The sequence below is a fragment of the Saccopteryx leptura genome, chromosome 1, assembly GCF_036850995.1.
Source record: "Saccopteryx leptura isolate mSacLep1 chromosome 1, mSacLep1_pri_phased_curated, whole genome shotgun sequence".
Lineage (NCBI taxonomy): Eukaryota > Metazoa > Chordata > Mammalia > Chiroptera > Emballonuridae > Saccopteryx > Saccopteryx leptura.
Window position 1 is genome coordinate 281,847,451 of NC_089503.1, and position 21,275 is coordinate 281,868,725.

General features: G+C 36.6%; 1 protein-coding gene across 1 annotated transcript in view; it reads right to left on the reverse strand.

Moving 5' to 3' along the window:
* The window catches only part of PIK3C2G (phosphatidylinositol-4-phosphate 3-kinase catalytic subunit type 2 gamma), a 326,837-nt gene that overhangs the window by 76,156 nt on the left and 229,406 nt on the right, over nucleotides 1-21,275 (reverse strand). The window contains 1 exon segment of the mRNA XM_066360246.1: nucleotides 14,401-14,510. Within this exon segment, the coding sequence (XP_066216343.1) occupies nucleotides 14,401-14,510 (110 nt within the window).

Genomic DNA, 21,275 nt, shown 5'->3' on the forward strand with positions numbered 1-21,275 from the left:
CAGAAATTATTGAGTTTTTTTTAAAGAGACATCCTAAAGGAGTAGTCTCTGAGGATTGATATTGGAAAGAGCTCATGTTAGGCTGAGAATAAAGAAAGAAAAGAGCATTTTCAAACTCTCAATTATTCTGAGTAGAGTAGAGTGTGTGAGACGTGAGGAAACCGATCGTCACTGGAGACCTCAGTTTCAGAGTAATAGAAAGCAACCTGGCTAGTCACCTAGACTTTTGACCAAATCAGTAGAAGGAGGCTGCTTGGAGTAGAAATCTCCCAAAATGTAAACCTCAGAGAACAGAGTGAGGGTGAGGGAAGGAGTGGAGTCTACCGGAGATTGGGAAAAAGCAGAAATTCCTCACCTTCTGGTCCGGCAGGGGGGTTCAAGACACGTTTGGGTAGCTGGCCAATCAACCTACATTCACACAGCCAAACAGAATCAAGGAGTAAGCCTGGGATGAGCTGCCACTGCCCACTGTTTCCCTGGTAGTAAGTTTGGCTGGTGAAGGGGATCGTCCAGGCATCCGGTACCCTGTCCAAGGTTTCTGAACCAAATGTTAGAATTAATCGGAGTTCAAAAAGACCAATGTAACAAGCTTTATTGAAAAGAAGAAAGGAACCCTGCTGGGCTGACTCATAAGGGAGAGTTGCACGCCAGGCACAGCCTAGGACATGCTTTTTAAGTGTTTGGGGAAAGGGGTAAGAAGGGTCGTGGGGCATTTAGCCCATTGGCCAGTAAATATTCAAACCCGTATTTTTCAACCAAAAAATTACCATTCCAAAATGAATTCAATGAATGATATTTTTGACGTGTTCTGGGTACACAATTTAAAAAAAGTTCTTCTCTATGCAATTTTATTTTTAAAAATTCAAGATTGACATGGAAAAGAGAGCAATGGGTGTGTAATGTATGTAATGTGCATGTACACACATGTGAACACAATTTAATTTCATATTATAACAAAAGGTTAATGAGGTTAAAAGAAAATAGATACTAAAAATGATATATCATGTTAATCCTTACATTTTGATGGCATGAACTCTATTTAAGAAACATAACTATAAACATTTAGACATTTTCTGTGTTTCAACTAGTTTGAAGCTGCTAAGGTTAAAAATCATCTATATTTATCTGAGATCATAAGAACATTAGGAGTTAAATATGCAGGATATTTTTCTTGTCTGAGTTAGCTAGAGTCCAGGGAAGAGCACCCATTATGCAAGAAATCAGTGTTGTTCTGCTTGAATTAACTTATTAGTACTGCCTGTGATATTAAGAAATTCATTAAGCCTTCAAGAGACTCCATTGTTTCATTTACAAAACTAAATTGATGACTAAACCATGCAAACCCCTGGGACTGTTGATAGGATCAAATAAAATAACATAAAAAGCATGGAAAATAGAATAATACTATGCAAAAATTATTTCAGAAATATTACTACCAGTTAAGTAAAGAAATAATATTTAAGAGCCACAAAGTTACCAAACTACATATAGAACAATATAAGGGAAAATAAATGTACAAATTGTGAGTCTGTGAAAACTGAAATGTGTTAAACTCTCTTGAAAACCTACAGAAGATATATTAGATAAGGAGTAAGATAAGGCAACTTTAGAGTTTCTCTTCTTTCTTTTCTCCTGCTTCATAGTTAGAACTTGGCTTAAAAACAAACAAACAAACAAACAAACATAATAAACTTAACTGTTTCACCAGTTGAAGTTTCAAGTCTTTAGAACTTATCTACAGATCATCAAGTCTTATATAAATGTCATTACAGGTACTTTTTAAAAAAATTAATTTTAATGGGGTGACATTGATAAATCAGGGTACATATGTTCAGAGAAAACATCTCTAGGTTATTTTGACATTTGTTTATGCTGCATTCCCTTCACTCAAAGGTCAATTGTCTTCTGTCACCTTCTAACTGGTTTTCTTTGTTCCCTTCCCCTCCCCAACACACTCCCTCTCCTTCCCCCCACCCCATAACCCCCACAATCTTATCCATGTCTCTGAGTCCCATTTTTATGTCCCACCTATGTATGGAATCATATAGTTCTTAATTTTTTTTTTTTACTTATTTTGCTCAATATAATGTTATCAAGGACCATCCATGTTGTTGTAATTGATCCGATGTCATCATTTCTTATGGCTCAGTAGTATTCCATAGTATATATGTACCAAAGCTTTTTAATCCACTCATCTCCTGACAGACAGTTGGACAGTTTCCATATCTTCGCGATTGTAAACAATGCTGCCATAAACATGAGGGTGCATTTCTTCTTTTCAAACAGTGCTATGGTGTTCTTGGGGTATATTCCTAAAAGTGGGATAGCTGGGTCAAAAGACAGTTCGATTTTTAATTTCTTGAGGAATCTTCATACTGTTTTCCACAGTGGCTGCACCAGTCTGCATTCCCACCAACAATGCAGGAGGGTTCCCTTTTCTTCACATCCTCACCAGCAATTAGTCTATGTTGTTTTGTTGATGAGGGCCATTCTGACTGTTGTGAGGTGATATCTCATTGTGGTCTTAATTTGCATTTCTCTAATGATTAGTGATGTTGAGCATTTTTTCATATGCCTGTTGGCCATCTGTATGTCCTCTTTGAAGAAGTGTCTATTCATTTCTTTCACCCATTTTTGATTGGATTGTTGGTCTTCCTGGTATTGAGTTTTACAAGTTCTTTATAAATTTTGGTTATTAACCCCTTATCAGATGTATTGTCAAATATATTCTCCCATTGTGTAGTTTGTCTTTTTATTCTGTTTTTATTGTCTTTAGCTGTGCAGAAGTTTTTTGGTTTGATATAGTCTCATTTGTTTATCCTGTCTTTTATTTCACTTGCCTGTGGAGATAAATCAGCAAATATTATATATTGCTGCGCAAGATGTCAGAGAGTGTACTGCTTATGTTTTCATCTAAGATTCTTATGATTTTATGGCTTACATTTAAGTCTTTTATCCATTTTGAGTTTATTTGTGTGAATAGTGTAAGCTGGTGGTCTAGTTTCATTTTTTTTCAGGTAGCTGTCCAATTTTCCCAACACCATTTGTTGAAGAGGCTGTCTTTACTCCAATGTATGCTCTTACCTCCTTTGTCAAATATCAGTTGTCCATAGAGCTGTGGGTTTACTTCTGGGTTCTCAGTTCTGTTTCATTGATCTAAATGCCTGTTCTTATGCCAGTACCAGGCTGTTTTGAGTACAATAGCCTTGTAGTATAACTTGATATCGGGAAGTGTGATACCTCCTGCTTTATTCTTCCTTTTCAAGATTGCTGAGGCTATTCGTGTTCTCTTTTGGTTCCAGATAAATTTTTGGAATATGTGTTCTATATCTTTGAAGTAAGTCATTGGTATTTTATTTTATTTTATTATTTTTTTGAAAGCTATCGACAATTTCTTTTTTTTATTTTTTTAAATTTATTTATTCATTTTAGAGAGGAAGGGGGGAGATAGAGAGAGAGAAATAGAGAGAGAGAGAGAGAGAGAGAGAGAGAGAAGGGGGAGGAGCAGGAAGCATCAACTCCTATATGTGCCTTGACCAGGCAAGCCAGGGATTTGAACTGGCAACCTCAGTGTTTCCAGGTTGACGCTTTATCCACTGAACCACCACAGGTCAGGCAGTCATTGGTATTTTAATCAATATTGCATTGAATTTATAAATTACTTTGGGTAATATAGACATTTGTATGATGTTTATTCTTCCTAACCATGAACACAGTATATGCTTCCACTTGTTTGTATCTTCCCTTATTTATTTTATCAATGTTTTATAATTTTCCGAGTACAAGTCTTTAATCTCCCTGGTTAAATTTATTCTTAGAAACTTTATTTTTTTGGTTGCAATGGTGAAGGGGATTGCTTCCTTAATTTCTCTTTTTGACAGTTCATTGTTAGTGTATAAAAATGCCTCTGATTTCTGAGCATTAATTTTATATCCTGCCACCTTGCTGAATTCATTTATCAGGTTCAGTAGTTTTTTGACTGAGACTTTAGGGTTTTCTATATACAATATCATATCATCTGCAAATGATGATAGTTTTCCTTCTTCTCTTCCAATTTGGATGCCTTTTATTTCTTTTTCTTGTTTGATTGCTGTGGCTAGGACTTCCAGAACTATGTTGAATAAGAGTGGTGAATGGGAGCACCCCTGCCTTGTTCCTGATCTTAAGGGGATTGCTTTTAATTTTTGCCCATTGAGTATGATGTTGGCTGTGGGTTTGTCATAGATGGCCTTTATCATGTTGAGGTATGTTCCATTGTATTCCCACTTTGCTGAGAATTTTGATCATGAATGGGTGCTGGATTTTATCAAATGCTTTTTCTGCATCTATTGAAATTATCATGTGGTTTTTCTCCTTCCTTTTGTTTATGTGATGAATCACATTGATTGATTTGCGAATATTGTACCAGCCTTGCCTCCCAAGAATAAATCCCACTTGATTATGGTGTATGATTTTTTTCATATATTGCTGGATCTGGTTTGCTAATATTTTGTTGAGGATTTTTGCATCTAAATTCATCAGGGATATTGGCCTACAATTTTCTTTCTTTGTGTTGTCTTTGCCTGGTTTTGGAATCAGAATTATACTTGCCTCATAAAAGGAGCTTGGAAGTCTTCCTTCCTCTTGAATTTTTTGAAATAGCTTGAGAAGAATAGGAGTTAGTTTTTCTTTGAATATTTGGTAGAATTCACTTGTGAAGCCATCAGGCCCAGGACTTTTCTTTTTTGGGAGTTTTTGATAACTGTTTCAATCTCATTTGTTGTAATCTGTCTGTTTAGGTTTTCTGATTCTTCCAGATTAATTTTTGGAAGGTTATATGTTTCAAGGAATTTGTCCATTTCATCTAGGTTGTCTAGTTTGTTGGCGTACAGTTCTTCATAGTATTTTCTTACAATATTTTATATTTCTGTTGTGTCAGTTGTTATTTCTCCACTCTTGTTTCTAATTTTATTTGAGTCCTTTCTCTTTTATTCTTGGTGAGTCTCGTTAAAGGTTCATCAATCTTGTTTATCTTTTCAAAAAACCAGCTTCTGGTTTCATTGATCCTCTGCATTGTTTCTTTAGCCTCTATGTAATTTATTTCTGCTATGATCTTTATTATTTCCTTCCTTCTACTAGCTCTGGGCTTTACCTGCTGTTCTTTTTCTAGTTCTTTTAGATGCAGGATCAAGTTGTTTATTTGAGCTTTCTTTAGCTTCTTGAGGTATGATTGTAATGCTATGAACTTCTTTCTCAGGACTGCTTTTGCTGTGTCCCATAAATTTTGAGTTGATGTATACTTGTTATTGTTCATTTCTAGAAATTTTTAAATTTCTTCTTTGATCTCATTTTTAACCCACTCGTTATTTAATAACATGCTATTAGTTTCCAAGTGTTTGAGTATTTATCAGTTTTTCTGTTGTGGTTGATTTCTAGTTTAATGCCATTGTGATCAGAGAAAATAGTTGATATGATTTCAATCTTCTTAAATTTGTTGAGACCACTTTTGTGCCCCAACATGTAGTCTATCTGAGAATGTACCATGAGCAATTAAAAAGAATGTATATTCTGCTGCCTTAGGGTGAAAGGTTCTGAAGATATCTATTAAATCGGCTTGCTCTAGTATGTCCTTTAAGTCTGCTGCTTCTTTGTTAATTTTTTTTTTTTTGAGGATCTATCTAATGATGTTAATGGGGTATTGAAATCCCCTACTATTATAGTATTGCTGTTGATCTCACCCTTTAAATCCATCAAAGTCTGTTTTATATATTTAGGTGCTCCTATATTAAGTGCACAGATATTTATAACGGTTATATCTTCCTGTTGGATTGCTCCCATTATCATTATGTAGTGACCTTCTTATCTCTTACTATAGTCTTTGTTTTAAAGTCATTTTGTCTGATATAAGTATTGCTATCTCAGCTTTTTTTTCATTCCATTTGCATGAAATATTTTTTTCCAATCTTTTATCTTCAGTCTGTGTGCATATTTTGTTTTAAGGTGTGTCTCTTGTAGACAGCATATATATGGGTCCTGTTTTCTTATCCATGCAGCTACCCTATGTCTTTTGATTGGGTCATTTAATCCATTTACATTTAAGGTTATTATTGATATGTAATTGTTTATTGCCATTTTATTCTTGAAAATTGTATTCCTCTTTTGCTATATTCTTTTTCTCCTTTGATCTGTTTACAACTGGCCCCTTAGCATTTCTTGCAACCTGGGTTTGGTTGTAGTGAATTCTTTGAGTGTTTTTTTTTCCAGAAAGCTTTTTATTTCTCCTTTAATTTTAAATGATAGCCTTGCTGGATAAAGTAGTCTTGGTTGTAGGCTCTTGTTCTGCATTACTTTGAATATTTCTTGCCATTCCCTTCTGTCTTCAAGTGTTTCTGTTGAGAAGTCAGAAGTCATCTTTATGGGGGTTCCTTGGTAGGTGATAGTCTTTTTTTTCTCTAGCAGCTTTTAATATTTTCTCTTAATCACTTAGCTTTGGTATTTTAATTATGATGTGCCTTGGGGTAGATTTCTTTGGGTTTCTCTTTAATGGAGTTCTCTGTGCTTCTTGAACTTGTGGGATATTTTTCCTGCCTTAATTGAGGGAAGTTTTCAGCTATGATATGCTGGAACAAAGTCTCTATCCCTTGTTCTTTTTTTTCTTCTTCAGGAACCCCTATGATGTGGATGTTATTTCTCTTCATGTTGTCACAGAGCTCTCTTAGAGTTTTCTCAGTCTTTTTGTGTCTCTTTTCTTTTTTCTGCTCTGCTTCTGTGCCTTCATTTATCATGTCCTCTAACTCGCTGATTCGAATCTCAGCTTCATCCATCCTGCTTTTAATTCCTTCCATTGTGCTCTTCATTTCTGATATTGTATTTGTCATTTTTGACTGATTCTTTTTTATTATTTCAATGTCCTTTTTTATATTTGCTATCTCTTTATTTAGGTGTTCGTAATGACCATCTATTGTTTTTATAATACCTTTGAGCATCCTAAGAATTATTATTTAAAACTCTGCATCTGGTAATTTGGTTGTATCTGACTCATTTGGGTCCTTTTCTGGGGATTTCTCTGATTCATTTGTGTTGCATTTCTCAGACTTCTCATTTTGTCAGTGTAAAAGAAGATTTTGGCCACTAGAGTCCAGTGGGTGTGGCCTCTGCGTTTCCTCAGTGTGGTCTGTCTGCTGGCCCACCATTCCCTCTACTGTTCCTGCCTAGGGCATTCTAGTATGGGCATTGCTGGTGCCTGCTCACTGGGGCTGTTGCTGTGGTTTCCGCCTCTCCTTCACAGGAGTGGTTGTTTTCACGAGCTCGGGTGTACAAGCTCAGTGGCCTTGGCCTTCGCCCTGCCCTTGCGGGTGTCGTTATGCTCGGCCCTGAGGGCAGGGGTGAGCACCTTTGCTCAGCTGCGGGTCTCCGCCTTATTTTGGGCTTTAGCCCCGCCCTTGCAGGAAGAGCCTGCTTGTGGGATGGCTGCAAGCTTTGGCTCCACAGGTCAGGTAGGACTGTGTGCCCAGGATCAGTAGTGGGACTCCATCTGTTCTGGGCTTTTGGCTCCACCCCTGGGGGAGGAGCTGCCTCACAAGTCAGGCCACAGCCTCGGTTCCGCTGGCAGGGCAAGGCTGTGCTCCTGCGCCCTTGCTCAAGGGCTGGTCTCCACCCCTTCCGGGGCTTCTGCCCTTCTCCCGCAGGCTGGATTGCAGGTAGCTCACAGGTGGGCTTGACTACTTTTACACATCCTTTCTTCCCCAGCCAGGCAAGACTGATCTCACACCTGGGCCTCAGTGGTGGCCAGCCGGCTTCTGCCCTTGCCGACAGAACTGCCGCCCCCCGCCCTTGGGCAAGCCCTTAGCCGTGTGGGTGGGGGCACTGCAGCTCAGACCCTAACACTCACAACTGTAGTCCTGAAATCTCCCTCCTTCTAAGCGACTCTGCTCTGAGAGCTGCAGGAGAGTTTGTTTGACTGGTGTCCTGCTTCCCTTTGCTGATATTGCTGTTTCCAGGGGAAATATTCACTTCAGATTTGGGGAGTGACTCATCCTAGGGGTTAGGGTGGCTGTCTCTCAAAATGTTTCTCCCTGTGCCTCCTAGATTACACTCTCTTCCTGCTACTCTGGTCCTCTCCTCTCTCCCTGCCCCCCAGAGCCCCGAGTGAGTGGATGTGAGAGAGGTTTTCTGCATGGTCCCTTTAAGAAGAATCCTGGGTCTGAGAAATCAGTCTCTTTCTCACAAACAGTATCCTGTCTTGTTTCCAGCTAAAAACTGTCCATATGCCTCTTCTAGGCTCTGGGGCTGCAGGCTGGAGCTTTGTTCCTGGGACTCAGGACCCTCCCCTCTCTGCTAAACTCATTTCCCACCACCTGAGTCTCTCCCAGCTGCTGTTCGCTCCAGGGAGCTGGGCAGCCCTCTCCGCATTTCCGCTTTTCCTACCAGTGTCAGTGTGCCTTCTTCAGTGTTCCTTGGTTGAAGAGTTCTTTTAGTTTAGTCCAAGGTTGGTTTTTCCAGATGATGGTTCTTAAAATTAGTTTGTAATCCACTTTGGTTCTGGGAGGTGGAAGTTGGTACATCTGCCTACTCCATCGCCATCTTGTCTTTCTCTCATTACAGGTACTTAACTGTGCATACAAACAAGAGTTCCAGTCTCCATGGCCTTGACTAGGAATGAGTAATTCTTAATTTCTAATGAAGACTCCTTTCAAAAATTGGCCAAAGCAAAGCAAATGAAATAAAGGAACTAAGGAAAGGTTGATAGACTGGATTTACTATATATAAATAATGTGTCAATGACATGATATTCCAGATTACTCTCCTCCTCTCCCAAAGTGAGCTTATTTTATTGATGATATTAAAATAAAATTGTATGCAAAGCAAAAAAAAAATCTCAACATGCAATAATATAGAAAAATCAATAATGATAAGTGGTGCTATAAGTAAGCCAATTAAAATCTTTAAAATATGAAAAATGTTTTTAAAATAGTAAATTATGCCTTGCTACTTGTTAAATTCCTGGAATATAGCAGTTTTATGCAATTAGCAGGGTCAGGCAGACTAGTGAGGATTGACTGATGCACAAAGCTGTTGGGAGATAACAGCTGTCGTGAAACAGAGCCATCTGGACTATTCATCTTTTAAACTAATGATTTCTGGTACTCTTGGTGAGTACATTAAACTTTTCAAATGTCTTTAACCTTTAGATTGATACTCTCCCAAAGAGTTCAAAATCTCTCTCTCTCTCTTTTTTTTTCCCATCTAACGTGTATCCTGACTTGATATTTAGGCAAATTGGGCCATTGTAATTTATGTAATTTAAAAATAGAGATTCTCCTATTGCAGAAATTTAGAACAGCAACTAAACTTTCAAACATTGTAGTGAGTGTGACTAGGCCATGCAGTTTTGGAAGGGCAGTATTGTGCAACCTGTTATACCTGCAGTTAAAAGAATACTTTATTTAGTCAATTTAGTTTAGACTAGTTCTTATAATTAAATTTTAAAAATGGGAGACTTTCACAGTGAAAAAAAATTTCACTTTGCATTTTTCTTTGAATCTGCTTTCCTAATTTAGGGAAAGTTGGACACTACAATTGTTAATTTCTTGAGATTCTGCTTTTTATTTCTTGGGATCACTTATTTCTATAGGTATCAATGGTTAAGCTAAGGCAAAAGAAAACTTTGACCTTTATTTGTGGAAATAGATAATACATGGGATATTAATTTACAAAGTACTAAAAAAGCATCCAGAAAATGTAATGTTAAAAGAACCTAGAAATTTGTATTCCTGTCCCATTATCTCTCAATGTTTAAGAGAAACCAGATAGAAAAGCATTGAACTATGTTTTGAAACATTTGAGCCTAAAGAGTCTCATCTTATTCTGTAACCATGAGAAATAAGTAAGGAGGAATGAGGGAATATCTGGAATTTCTGGCATTTTGTCTTCACACCCTAAGGTGGTTCAGGGGCTCTGGTCCCTTTGCCTGTGATGTGGAGACCTGGGATACTATCTCTGGGTTATCAACATATCAAATGGCTTCACAGTTCTATCTGCTGGGACAGTCACTATGCCTGCTCTGTCCATCATATTTATGACTATTCTTTCTAAACCTCAAAGTTCAGAGAAGAAACTGTAGGTTGTTCTTTGTGAAGGCATGGCCCATGATAGGAGCATAAGTAAGGAAGAGAATAGATGATAGTTTTTCATGAAGAACCCTGTTCAATAGGAACAAAGGTAACTAGTTAAGCCAATGATATTGATTCTCTTGGGAATTCATACTAGAGAATACTAGACAATGGACAAAAAAAGAGGAGAATATGATAAGCACAGAAAAGCAGAATAGAATATCTTGTTTTCCATTAGAAACTAGCCGGACTCCATTGGTTTCTGGGATTTGTTAGGTTGCAGTTGAGTCCATGTATATCCTTTTACCCAAGGATACCAGATAGAATCTCTGGTTCTTGCTACCAAAACACCTCACTAATGCAAGCTACTTTTTTTTTTTTTTTTTTTTTTTTTTGAGATTTGGAGTTTTGTTTTGCTTCCAATTACTTTCAATTTCAATGGAAGGACAAGAGTTCTTATATTTACTAAATCAGAAAATCTGTGCAGCAGACCCAGTGGAATAATGGAAAAACATGCAAAATTTGCTTTCACATTTTTGGAGGAGGAAATGGATGAAGTGAAAAGCATAATCTGTATGTAGGAGGGTATTAGGTAGAGAAGCTTATACTTTATGATCCCAGACTGGGCTGTAAAATAAGTTATCTGTTTCTAAGGACAGCTAACCCGAGGTTTGAGAGTGATTGAAAATTCTGAAACAACCTGTTTGGACAGCATTTTAATGGATGGTTGTTTTTGTTTTGTAGCAGTGGACCCATCAGAGATATTATATGAGAATATCAATTTACAGGGACTGAGTCATGATACTTTCTTGGTTCTATTCAACAGCACTCAGCTGAAAGAGGAGTAGAAAAAAGTAAGGGAAGCAGAAGGAAGAGTTGGCAACAATGTGAAAAACGTTTGTGGCCAGCAAACCAATTTTAATATACATATATTTTCTAAATGCCATTAATTGTGATAGAGTTCTTAATGTCACCCAAAATACAGTATTCTCCAAAACTCTTATAATTACTCTTAATCCAGAATGTGAATACCCAGGAGTGAAGTAGAATCTTGTATTGCTCCTGTGTAAAGTGCTCCCTTAGAGAGGCAAGAAAATCTGTTTCTTTCAAGTCTCAAACAAGGTTAAGAATGCAGCCTCTTCCTGCTAATACTGTAGTCAGGACTAAGGCACTTCAGGTAACCACACATGCTGTTTCTCAGATGGCCCAGTCCTCATTCAAAGCCCAAATCTGTGAGCTCAGTAATGGGGGAGGGAAGGTGAATTTTCTTGTCTTATTTTTATCTGTAGCTTAGTAGTGACATCCAAATAAATAGTGACAAAAAATTTTTTCACTGCCCTGGTTGGATACCTCAGTTGGTTAGAGCACTGTCCTGATATGCCAAGGTTGTGAGCTTGACCCCTGGTCAGGGACATACAGAAACAGATTGATGTTTTTGTCTTTCTCTAAAATAAATAAATAAATCTTTAAAAATACATTAAATAAAACACTTTTAGCCTATTAGAACAAAGAAGACAAGGAATTTAACTGTACAACAGCTCTCATAATTATTTAGAGTGAATGACATTCCTTGAAGCACCAAGACCAATGCTGTAGCCATTTGAGAACATTTTTTTTGGAGGGGGGGTAAATTATGTGCACTAATGTCTACACTTTAGGGTTTTCCTTCAGTTTAGAAATCCATGTGATGTCAGAGAATGCATTTTAAGATAATATTATTTACCTAGAAAAGTGAATGAGTGCATACTTTTTAACATTTATTTGAATCTTGTCATTTAAAGCTCCATTAATTTGAATTAACCAAGTAACTTTTATAAATTAATTCCATTCATTGTTTAAGTATTTTTACCGAAGTATTAACAAAAGAAATATTATATATATTTTTTAAAGATTTAAAATATCTAAATAATGAAGAGATCTTAATAACTTTTTTTAAATGGTGAAGAATCATGGTTACAATCAGTTGAGCTTTCTTGAACCTCAACAGCAAATTCTTCACAGTACTTGCTATTGGTGTGATGGAAAAAATTCTCAACACTTGATCCACATGTGATGCCCAGGGAACTAAGAGAAAAGTTGAAAAGACACGCTCAGAACAAATGAAATCTTATCTAAAAATAAAGGTACGCAACTGAGACTTTAAGATAAAATATACTACTAAAACAGGCTTTTGGAAACTAAAGGAAGAGTGTATCTCATTAGAAAGTTTGCTGAGGAAGAAAGGGGAAAAAATATAGAGCTTCAGGCATCTGGTAATGGGCCAAAGCAGAAAAAGAAAGAAGGTGACTGCCTTGGTGTCACTGGTCAAATTATCCCATTGGGGTTCCTTGGGCAGCAATTATACAGATACCAAGTCAAACACTCCAGGGACACCTGGTGGTGGCACAGAGATAGGGACTTCTGTCTTCCACTACTACTTGGGATGTTCAGGAAATCAGGATTAGTGCCTGATAAAAGGTGTGGGATCCACTTTGGTTAAACTGCAGCCAACGTAGGCTCTAAAGAACCTTTCGAAAATTACAGTCTGAATTATGAAGCAGCACATCTCCTAGAGCTTGTGTATGGGAGAGGGTTTGAGCACAGGGTAGAGTTTAAGACCCACACTCTGAAGTATGACCCCTTGGATTCAAACCGTGACTCTCCCTTATGGGCTGTACCTTTGGCAAATTCTTTAACTTCTTTCATGTCTTAATATTCTAATCTAAAAATATAGGTAAAAATGATATTACCTCACAGACTTGTTATGATGCTTAAATAAGTTAATATATGGAGAGCACTTAGAACAGGGCCAGATGCACAAGAAGCTCTGAATTAAATTTTAACCATTTTATATGCTTTTATATACTGAATGATGTTTAAATTGTTTTCTGTTAAATTAAACTTTTAAAAATATTTTAAAGAGAACAGTGTTTGTTTCACATTCAGTTATTTTTGCAAGTAGGGAAGTGAGAATATGTCTCCAGCTTTACTTGAGAAAAATTGATGTAACTGACAAGTATATTAATTAAGGTGATAAACTATATAGTATGTAATTCAATAATAAATTAAGCATAGCATAAAAAAACATGTTTTGTAGAATTCTAGAAGGAAAGACTAGTCAGTACTAGAATAATCTAAGGAGTTTTGTGGATGAGGTAGTAGTTGTCCAAAGTCTCAAGGGATGAGTAGGATGGAAAGTTAGATCTGACTCCCCCTATATTCCATTAATTTTTGATTCTTTGGAAGCATTTCTGATGAGTCTGTAAACATAAGTTAAATATACAAAGCAGGAGTGAATGTATATTGAAAAAGTGATCTTATCCAAAAGATTATTTCATTTGGTAATAATAGAGTTGAGGTGAATAAACCTTCATAAAGAAAATTAAATTATAAGGTCCTCAAAATTAAGAGGTAGGAAATGGCAAATCAAAGATAATAATAGAACAGAGAAATGTGCCCTAATTTAGATGATGAGATGCCTTTTAAGTTTGCAGTGGAGGACACATTCTTTACCATAAATTTCCTGAAAGAAGTTTAATTAACAGAACATACTATGTAACATCTGAAACTGAGAAAATTAGCTTGGCAGAAGATATGCAGGAGGTGATATACTCGCTCACTACCAGGAGGTTATTGGCTGCAGATCTACTTCTCATTTTAGTTCAAATCCTATTGAATGGAAAGGGGAGATGAGTTCACTTAGACAAGCTCACCCATATCTAAGATTCTGCTCTTTATAGATCTTGGTAGGGCAGGTGAAATGGGGAGAAGTGGAGGGATGGGACTCTGGCTGACAAATAAAGCATGTTTACAGTTTTGCTTTGGCCAGGACCCAGAAGTACTTTTTTTGTCCAATATACAGTTTTTTTCTCTTTTAAATTTTCAATGAAAAGACCAATCATTTTGTAAATTATAGCACTATAATTGTTCTGTCCAAGCAATGACACATCATTGTATTGTCTTAGAGATGAAAGTAGTGAATCCATATTTCATCATAAATCTCTTTTTCCAAAATGTTTTTCTGGACATAGTTTAAATAGAACAACCAAATTATTTATGTCAGCTCTTGCTATTTTCAGGGACTACTTACTGAGCAATATGTTAGATAAAGAATCCAGTTAGCACACAATACCTTGCTGCAGAAACTCTAACAAAGTCTTGTGTGAGATAATCACGTTGATCTTTTCTACCCCTTCGGAAAGGAGAAAGCAGCTGGTTCTAGATATGATAGCTTCATTCTAATAACTGTTCACTCCCAAATCATCTCAAATGTAAAATATGTGTGCACAAATGCATAAGTGCACACTCATCCCTTCATAGCTAACCTTACTTGGTAAAATGACTTGTTGCTTCCAGGTCCGTGTGTTGTGCATGAAGATTATTGTACACATATTTCAGGTCTCAGATTCCACTTAGCTCTGGCAATCCTGCATGTAGCATCTTAGCAAAACAAACACAGAAACAAAAACCTCAGAATAAACATAAATAAAATCTTATTTGGTTAAATTGGTTAAATTTACTTGGTTAATTCCACAAATACACATAAACAAATTAATGTAGCAATGCCTTTCAATTTCTACACATGAATAAATGCAAATTCTTGATTTTAACCTCCCTTATTTAGTAATAGAAGCAACAATAATAATAATAAAAACAAAAACCAATAAAATTGTAGTAGTGCTAGCAGATTAATAATTTAGCTTTATCAGGGTAGTGACATCAGAGAAATGGAGCTGTGAGGAGTGCACCTGATACCTCTCCCTGAAACTTCAACAAATTCAACAACTAGAGACAGAAAAACTATCCCAGAAGCATCTGAAATACACATACATCAAACAAAGGTATGATTGGGTGAAAAGGTGGCTGAATATATAATCCACTCTGAAGGAAGTAAGCCAAAGAACAGAGTATTCTGCCTTCCTCACTGACCTGAGAAAGGCGTGCTTTCACTTGGAACTGAGTGAAAGGGAGGGCTGGGGGCATGGGAAAAGCTGGGCTATGGCAGGGGTGTTCAAGCCGAGGAGAGAGTGAGCCCACGGCTCAGCCCACGTGGAGCTAATGCCAGCACCAGAACTCGGCAGAAGTGGGAGAGCGGTTCCCTTGTTTACTCCCAGTATCCCCGTCGGCGAGTGCGGGCAGTGTGCGACTGGATCCACGTGATGCTTTGAGCATGGGTGCCTGCATTACTGGAAGGAGGGGCTGGGTCAGAGACTGTCAATAGTGACCCTCTGTGTGGGCTGTGACTAGAGTCTCTGAATAATCCTGGCTTCCCAAACAACAGCATGTGGGAAGTACACCAGAGACGGCTTATCTACGCCAGGACTTGTCTGGGCACGGCAACTCTGCCAGCCATAGAGGCTAATGAAGCACATCCCTGAGAACTGTGGAAATGGTGGGGGGAACGGTGTACAGGCAGCTTGCAGACAGCCCCTGGAGAGCACATCTGTGGAGTGCTGAGGCATACTAGACATGTTCGGAGGCTCACAGAAAGACTCCTGAAAGGCAATTGGCTCCCAGCCCTGCCTGATTATGCTGGCGGCTCTGGCGGGCAAAGCCTTACCCAGAACCCTGCATTGACTGGAGATAGAATGGGGATTTGGCAGCTCTTAGAGTCTCTTGCTCTCTAGGCAGTGGCTGGGGCAACTTTACAGCTTGGTCCAGGCTGCTGGTTCAGGAAGGAGAGATTTGGGGAAAGGATCCAGGAAAACGGACTCTCCCATTGTCGGGCATGGAAATGCTAACAAGCCCCACCTACCAACTGGACTGAGGCCAAGTTTATGTCATCACCATAGCGACACAACAGCAAATCTCTGCCTAAAAGTGCCACAGGGGCAGAACCTGGGGTACAGCGCCACCAGCCAAAAAGAGAGAGAAGAAAGAAAAAGGAAGAAGATAACTTCTCAAAACAAAGAAAATCCACAGACTTTATAACTTTTTCCATTATTTTTCTTTTATTTTTTATCTTTTATTTTTTTCTTCCACCTTGGTCATTTTATCCTCTTTTGTTTTATTATTTTCTTTTCATTTTGAACATTATTACTCATAGCTGTTACATTTTCCATTCTTTTTTTTCTATGAGTGTTACATTCCAAAACTTTAACTCATTTTTTTCTCTTTTTGTTTCTTTTTTTCTCCTTCACTTTATCTCTCATTTGAATCTCACCCACAAATTATTTTATTATGGATTCAAATTTTTTCTTTGTGGCATTTTGTATGCTTTTTATTTCTCTCTTTATCTCTTTAGTATTTCCCCCAACTCCAGCTCTACATTCTATAGTTTTTGTGCCACTTAATACAATAGAATCTTCATTTTTCACTGTATTTTTATTTCTTTTTACTCTTTTTATTTTTTTTCTTTTCTCTTACACTATTTCTCTCATTTTGATCATCATTTACAAACAAATTATTTTATTCTTGAACCAAATTTTTTCTTTGTGGCATTTTGTGGGTTCTTGCCTCGACTTTGCCTCTTTGTCACCCCCCCCCCAACCCAGGCCCTCCATTCTACATATTTTTGTTCCACTTAGCACAATAGAATTTTTAGTTTTTTACAGCATTTTCTCAAAAAAAAATTTCTTATCAACTCTTATTAGTATTATTAACAATACCACTCTCAAATGACATTAAAGAAAAAGAAATAGAATATCACAGATACAAAAGACAGTGATTTAGCTCATATAGATGAGAAAAAATCTATCAAAAAATTTCAATAGCTTAGAAACCTTGGAGTTAAATGACAGAAAATTTAAAATTGAAGTCCTAAAATACTCAAGGATATACAAGAAAGCACAGAAAGGCAATTTAGGGAGCTCAAAAAACAATTCAATAAACAGAATATATCACCAAGGAAATTGAAACTATGAAAATGAATCAAACAGAGATAAAAAAAAACTCAATCCATGAAATGAAAAACGAGGTAACAAGCTTAGCCAATAGAACAGGCCAGATAGAGGAGAGAATTAGTGACATAGAAGACAGGCAACTAGAGGTACTACAGAGAGAATAGGAGAGAGACTCATGTATTAAAACAAAAATGAGATAGCCATACAGGGATTGTCTGACTTCATCAAAAAGAGCAACATAAGAATAATGGGTATATCAGAAGGAGAAGAGAAAGAAAATGGATTGAAGAATTATTCAAACAAATAATAGACAAGAACTTCCCAAGTCTGTGGAAAGAACTAAAGCCTCAAATTCAAGAAGCAAACAGAACACTGAGTTATCTTAACCCTAACAAACCTACTCCAAGACAAATCATAATAAAATTGGCACAAACCAATGACAAAGAAAAAATTCTCAAGGCAACCAGGGAAAAGAAGAATACAACATATAAAGGAAGGCCCATTAGATTATCATCAGATTTCTCAGCAGAAACTCTACAAGCTAGAAGAGAGTAAACCTCAATATTTAAAGATTTGAAAGAGAGAAACTTCTGGCCAAGAATACTATACCCACCAAAGCTATCCTTCAAATATGAAGGAGAAATAAAAACATTCACAGATACAGAAAAGATGAGGGAATTTATCACCAGAAAATCCCCACTTCAGGAAATATTAAAGGGGATTTTCTGACCAGATACAAAGAACAAAACAAAACAAAACTACAAGTAAAAGCTCCATCAAGATTACAATAAAAAAAAAGATTAATCTGTGACAAAGAAACAAAAAAAGGGAAAGGAGAAAGATTAACAGTAGCAAAGGAGGATGGAGTGCAGAAACACTCATGAGATAATGTACTACAATGAACATGATATGTATGCTTTCCATTACTTAATGGCAACCACCCGTGAAAAAACCACCACAGAAGTACATGGCTTGAAAAAAGAAGTAACAGAGTAAAGAAGTATGGATTATGACCAAACAAAAACAAATAATAAAAAAATAAAAGAGAAGAACCAAACAGGATACAAAACTATCATAAAGCAATATATAAAATGGCAATAGGAAACCCTCAGGTGTCAATAGACTAAATGTAAATGGATTGAACTCACCAATAAAAAGGCACAGTGTAGCAGAATGGATTAAAAAAGAAAATCCAACTGTATGCTGCCTACAAGAAACACATCTAAGCTATAAGGATAAAAACAAATTCAAAGTGAAAGGCTGGAAAACAATACTCCAAGCAAATAACACTAAAAAAAAGCAGATGTAGCAATACTCATATCTAACAATCCTGACTGAAAGACAGAAAATGTATTCAGAGACAAAAATGGTCATTTCATAATGATAAAGGGGACACTGAATCAAGAAGATATAACACTTCTTAATATATATGCACCAAACCAAGCAGCACCAAAATATATAAGACAGCTACTGACTGACCTAAAAACAAAAACCGACAAAAATACAATCATACTTGGAGACTCAATACACCACTGACGGCTCTAGATAGTTCATCCAAACAGAAAATCAGTAAAAAAATAATGACTTTAAACAAAACACTAGAACAATTGGATACGATAGACATCTACAGGACATTTCATCCCAAAGTGCCAGAGTGTACATTTTTATCTAGTGTACATGAAACATTCTCAAGAATTGACCATATGTAGGGCTACAAAAATAACATTAACAAATTCAGAAAGATTGAGATTATACCAAGCATATTCTCTAATTATAAAGCATTGAAAATAGAATTCAACTGCAAAAAAGAGGTAAACAAACCCACAAAAATGTAGAAACTAAACAACATACTTTTAAAAAATGAGTGGGTCAAAGAAGAAATAAAAGCAGAGATCAAAAGTTACATACAGGCCCTGGCCAGTTGGCTCAGTGGTAGAGCGTCGGCCTGGCGTGCGGGAGTCCCTGGTTCGATTCCTGGCCAGGGCACAAAGGAGAAGTGACCATCTGCTTCTCCACCCCTCTCCCTCTCCTTCCTTTCTGTCTCTCTCTTCCCCTCCCACAACCAAGGCTCCATTGGAGCAGCATTTGCCCAGGTGCTGAGGATGGCTCTGTGGCCTCTGCCTCAGGCACTAGAATGGCTCTGATTGCGTGAGAGCAATGCCACAAGATGGGCAGAGCATTGCCCCCTGGTGGGCATGCTGGGTGGATCCTGGTTGGGTGCATGCGAGAGTCTATCTGACTGCCTCCCCATTTCCAACTCAGAGAAATACAAAAAAGAAAAAAAAAAGAAAAAAGTTACATACAGACAACAAAAATAACAATATGATATAGCAGAATCTCTGGGATGCAGCAAAAGCAGTAATAAGAGGGAAGTTAATATCACTACAGGCCTACATGAACAAACAAATGAGAGCCCAAGTAAACCACTTAACTTCACATCTTAAGGAACTAGAAAAAGAAGAACAAAGACAATCCAAAACCAGTAGAAGAAAGGACATAATAAAAATCAGAGCAGAAGTAAACAAAATAGAGAACAGAAAAACTATAGAAAAAATTAATAAAACAAAGAGCTGGTTCCTTGAAAAGATCAACAAAATTGACAAACCCTTGGCAAGACTCACCAAGGAAAAAAGAGAAAGGACTCATATAAACAAAATCCAAAATGAAAGAGGAGAAATCACCATAGATATCATAGATATACAAAGAATTATTGTAGAATACTATGAAAAACTATATGCCACCAAATTTAACCATCTAGAAGAAATGGATAAAATTCCTAGAACAATACGATCTTCCTAGACTAAGTCATGAAAAAGCAGAAAGCCTAAACAGACCCATAAACAGGGAGGAAATAGAAACAACTATCAAAAACCTCCCCAAAAATAAAAGTTCATGGCCAGATGGCTATATTAGTGAATTCTATCAAACATTCAAAGAAGACTTGGTTCCTATTCTACTCAGTCTTCCAAAAAATTGAAGAAGAAGCAATACTGACAAACATATTTTATGAGGCCAACATAACCTTCATACCAAAACCTGGCAAGGACAACACAAAAAAAGAAAACTACAGACCAATATATCTAATGAATACAGATGCTAAAATACTAAACAAAATACTAGCAAATCTAATACAACAACACATTAAAAAAATGATTCATTATGATCAAGTGGGATTCATCCCAGAATCACAAGGATGATTCAACATATGTAAAACAGTTAACATAATACATCATATCAACAAAACAAAAACAAAAACCACATGATCTTATCAATAGATGCAGAAAAGCCAATTTGATAAAATACATCATTTTATGTTTAAAACATTTAACAAAATGAGTATAGGAGAAAAATATCAACATAATAAAGACCATCTATGATAAACATTCAGCTAACAACATATTAAATGGCATAAAACTGAGGACTTTCTCCATTAAATCAGGAACAAGACAGGGTTGTCCACTCTCTCCACTCTTATTCAATGTAGTGCTGGAAGTTCTAGCCAGAGCAATCAGACAAGAGAAAGAAATAAAAGGCATTCGTATTGGGAAAGAAGAAGTAAAGGTTTCACTTTTTGCAGATGGTATAATCCTGTACATCGAAAACCCCAAAAACTACAGAAAAAGACTACTAGAAACAATAAACCAATACAGTAAGGCCGCAGGATACAAAATTAATATACAAAAGTCCATTGCCTTTCTATATGCTAGCAATGAAACCATCAGAAAACAAGCTCAAAAAAACAATCCCCTTCATAGTTGCAACAACAACAAAAAAATAAAATAAAACACCTAGGAATAAACATAACAAAGAATGTACAGGACCTATAAAATAAAAACTACAAAACACTGTTAAGGGAAATCAAAAAAGATATTAATGAAATAGAAAAATATTCCTTGTTTTTGAATAGGAAGAATAAATATAATCAAAATGACTATGTTACCCAAAGCGATATACAAATTTAATGTAATTCCCATCAAAATTCCAATGTCATTTTTTAAAGAAATGGAACAAAAAATTATCAGGTTTATATGGAACTATAAAAAACCCTGAATAGCCAGAGCAATCCTAAGGAAAAAGAACGAATCTGAGGGCATTACAATACCTGACTTGAAATTATATTATAGAGCTATGATAATCAAAACAGCATGGTATTGGCAGAAAAATAGACACCCAGACCAAAGGAATAGAATAGAAAGTTTAGAAATAAAACCACATATGTATGGTCAAATAATTTTTGATAAAGGGGCCAACAACACACAATGGAGAAAAGAAAGCCTCTTCAACAAATGCTGCTGGAAAAACTGGAAAACCACATGCAAAAGAATGAAACTAGACTACAGTTTGTCCCCTTGTACTAAAATTA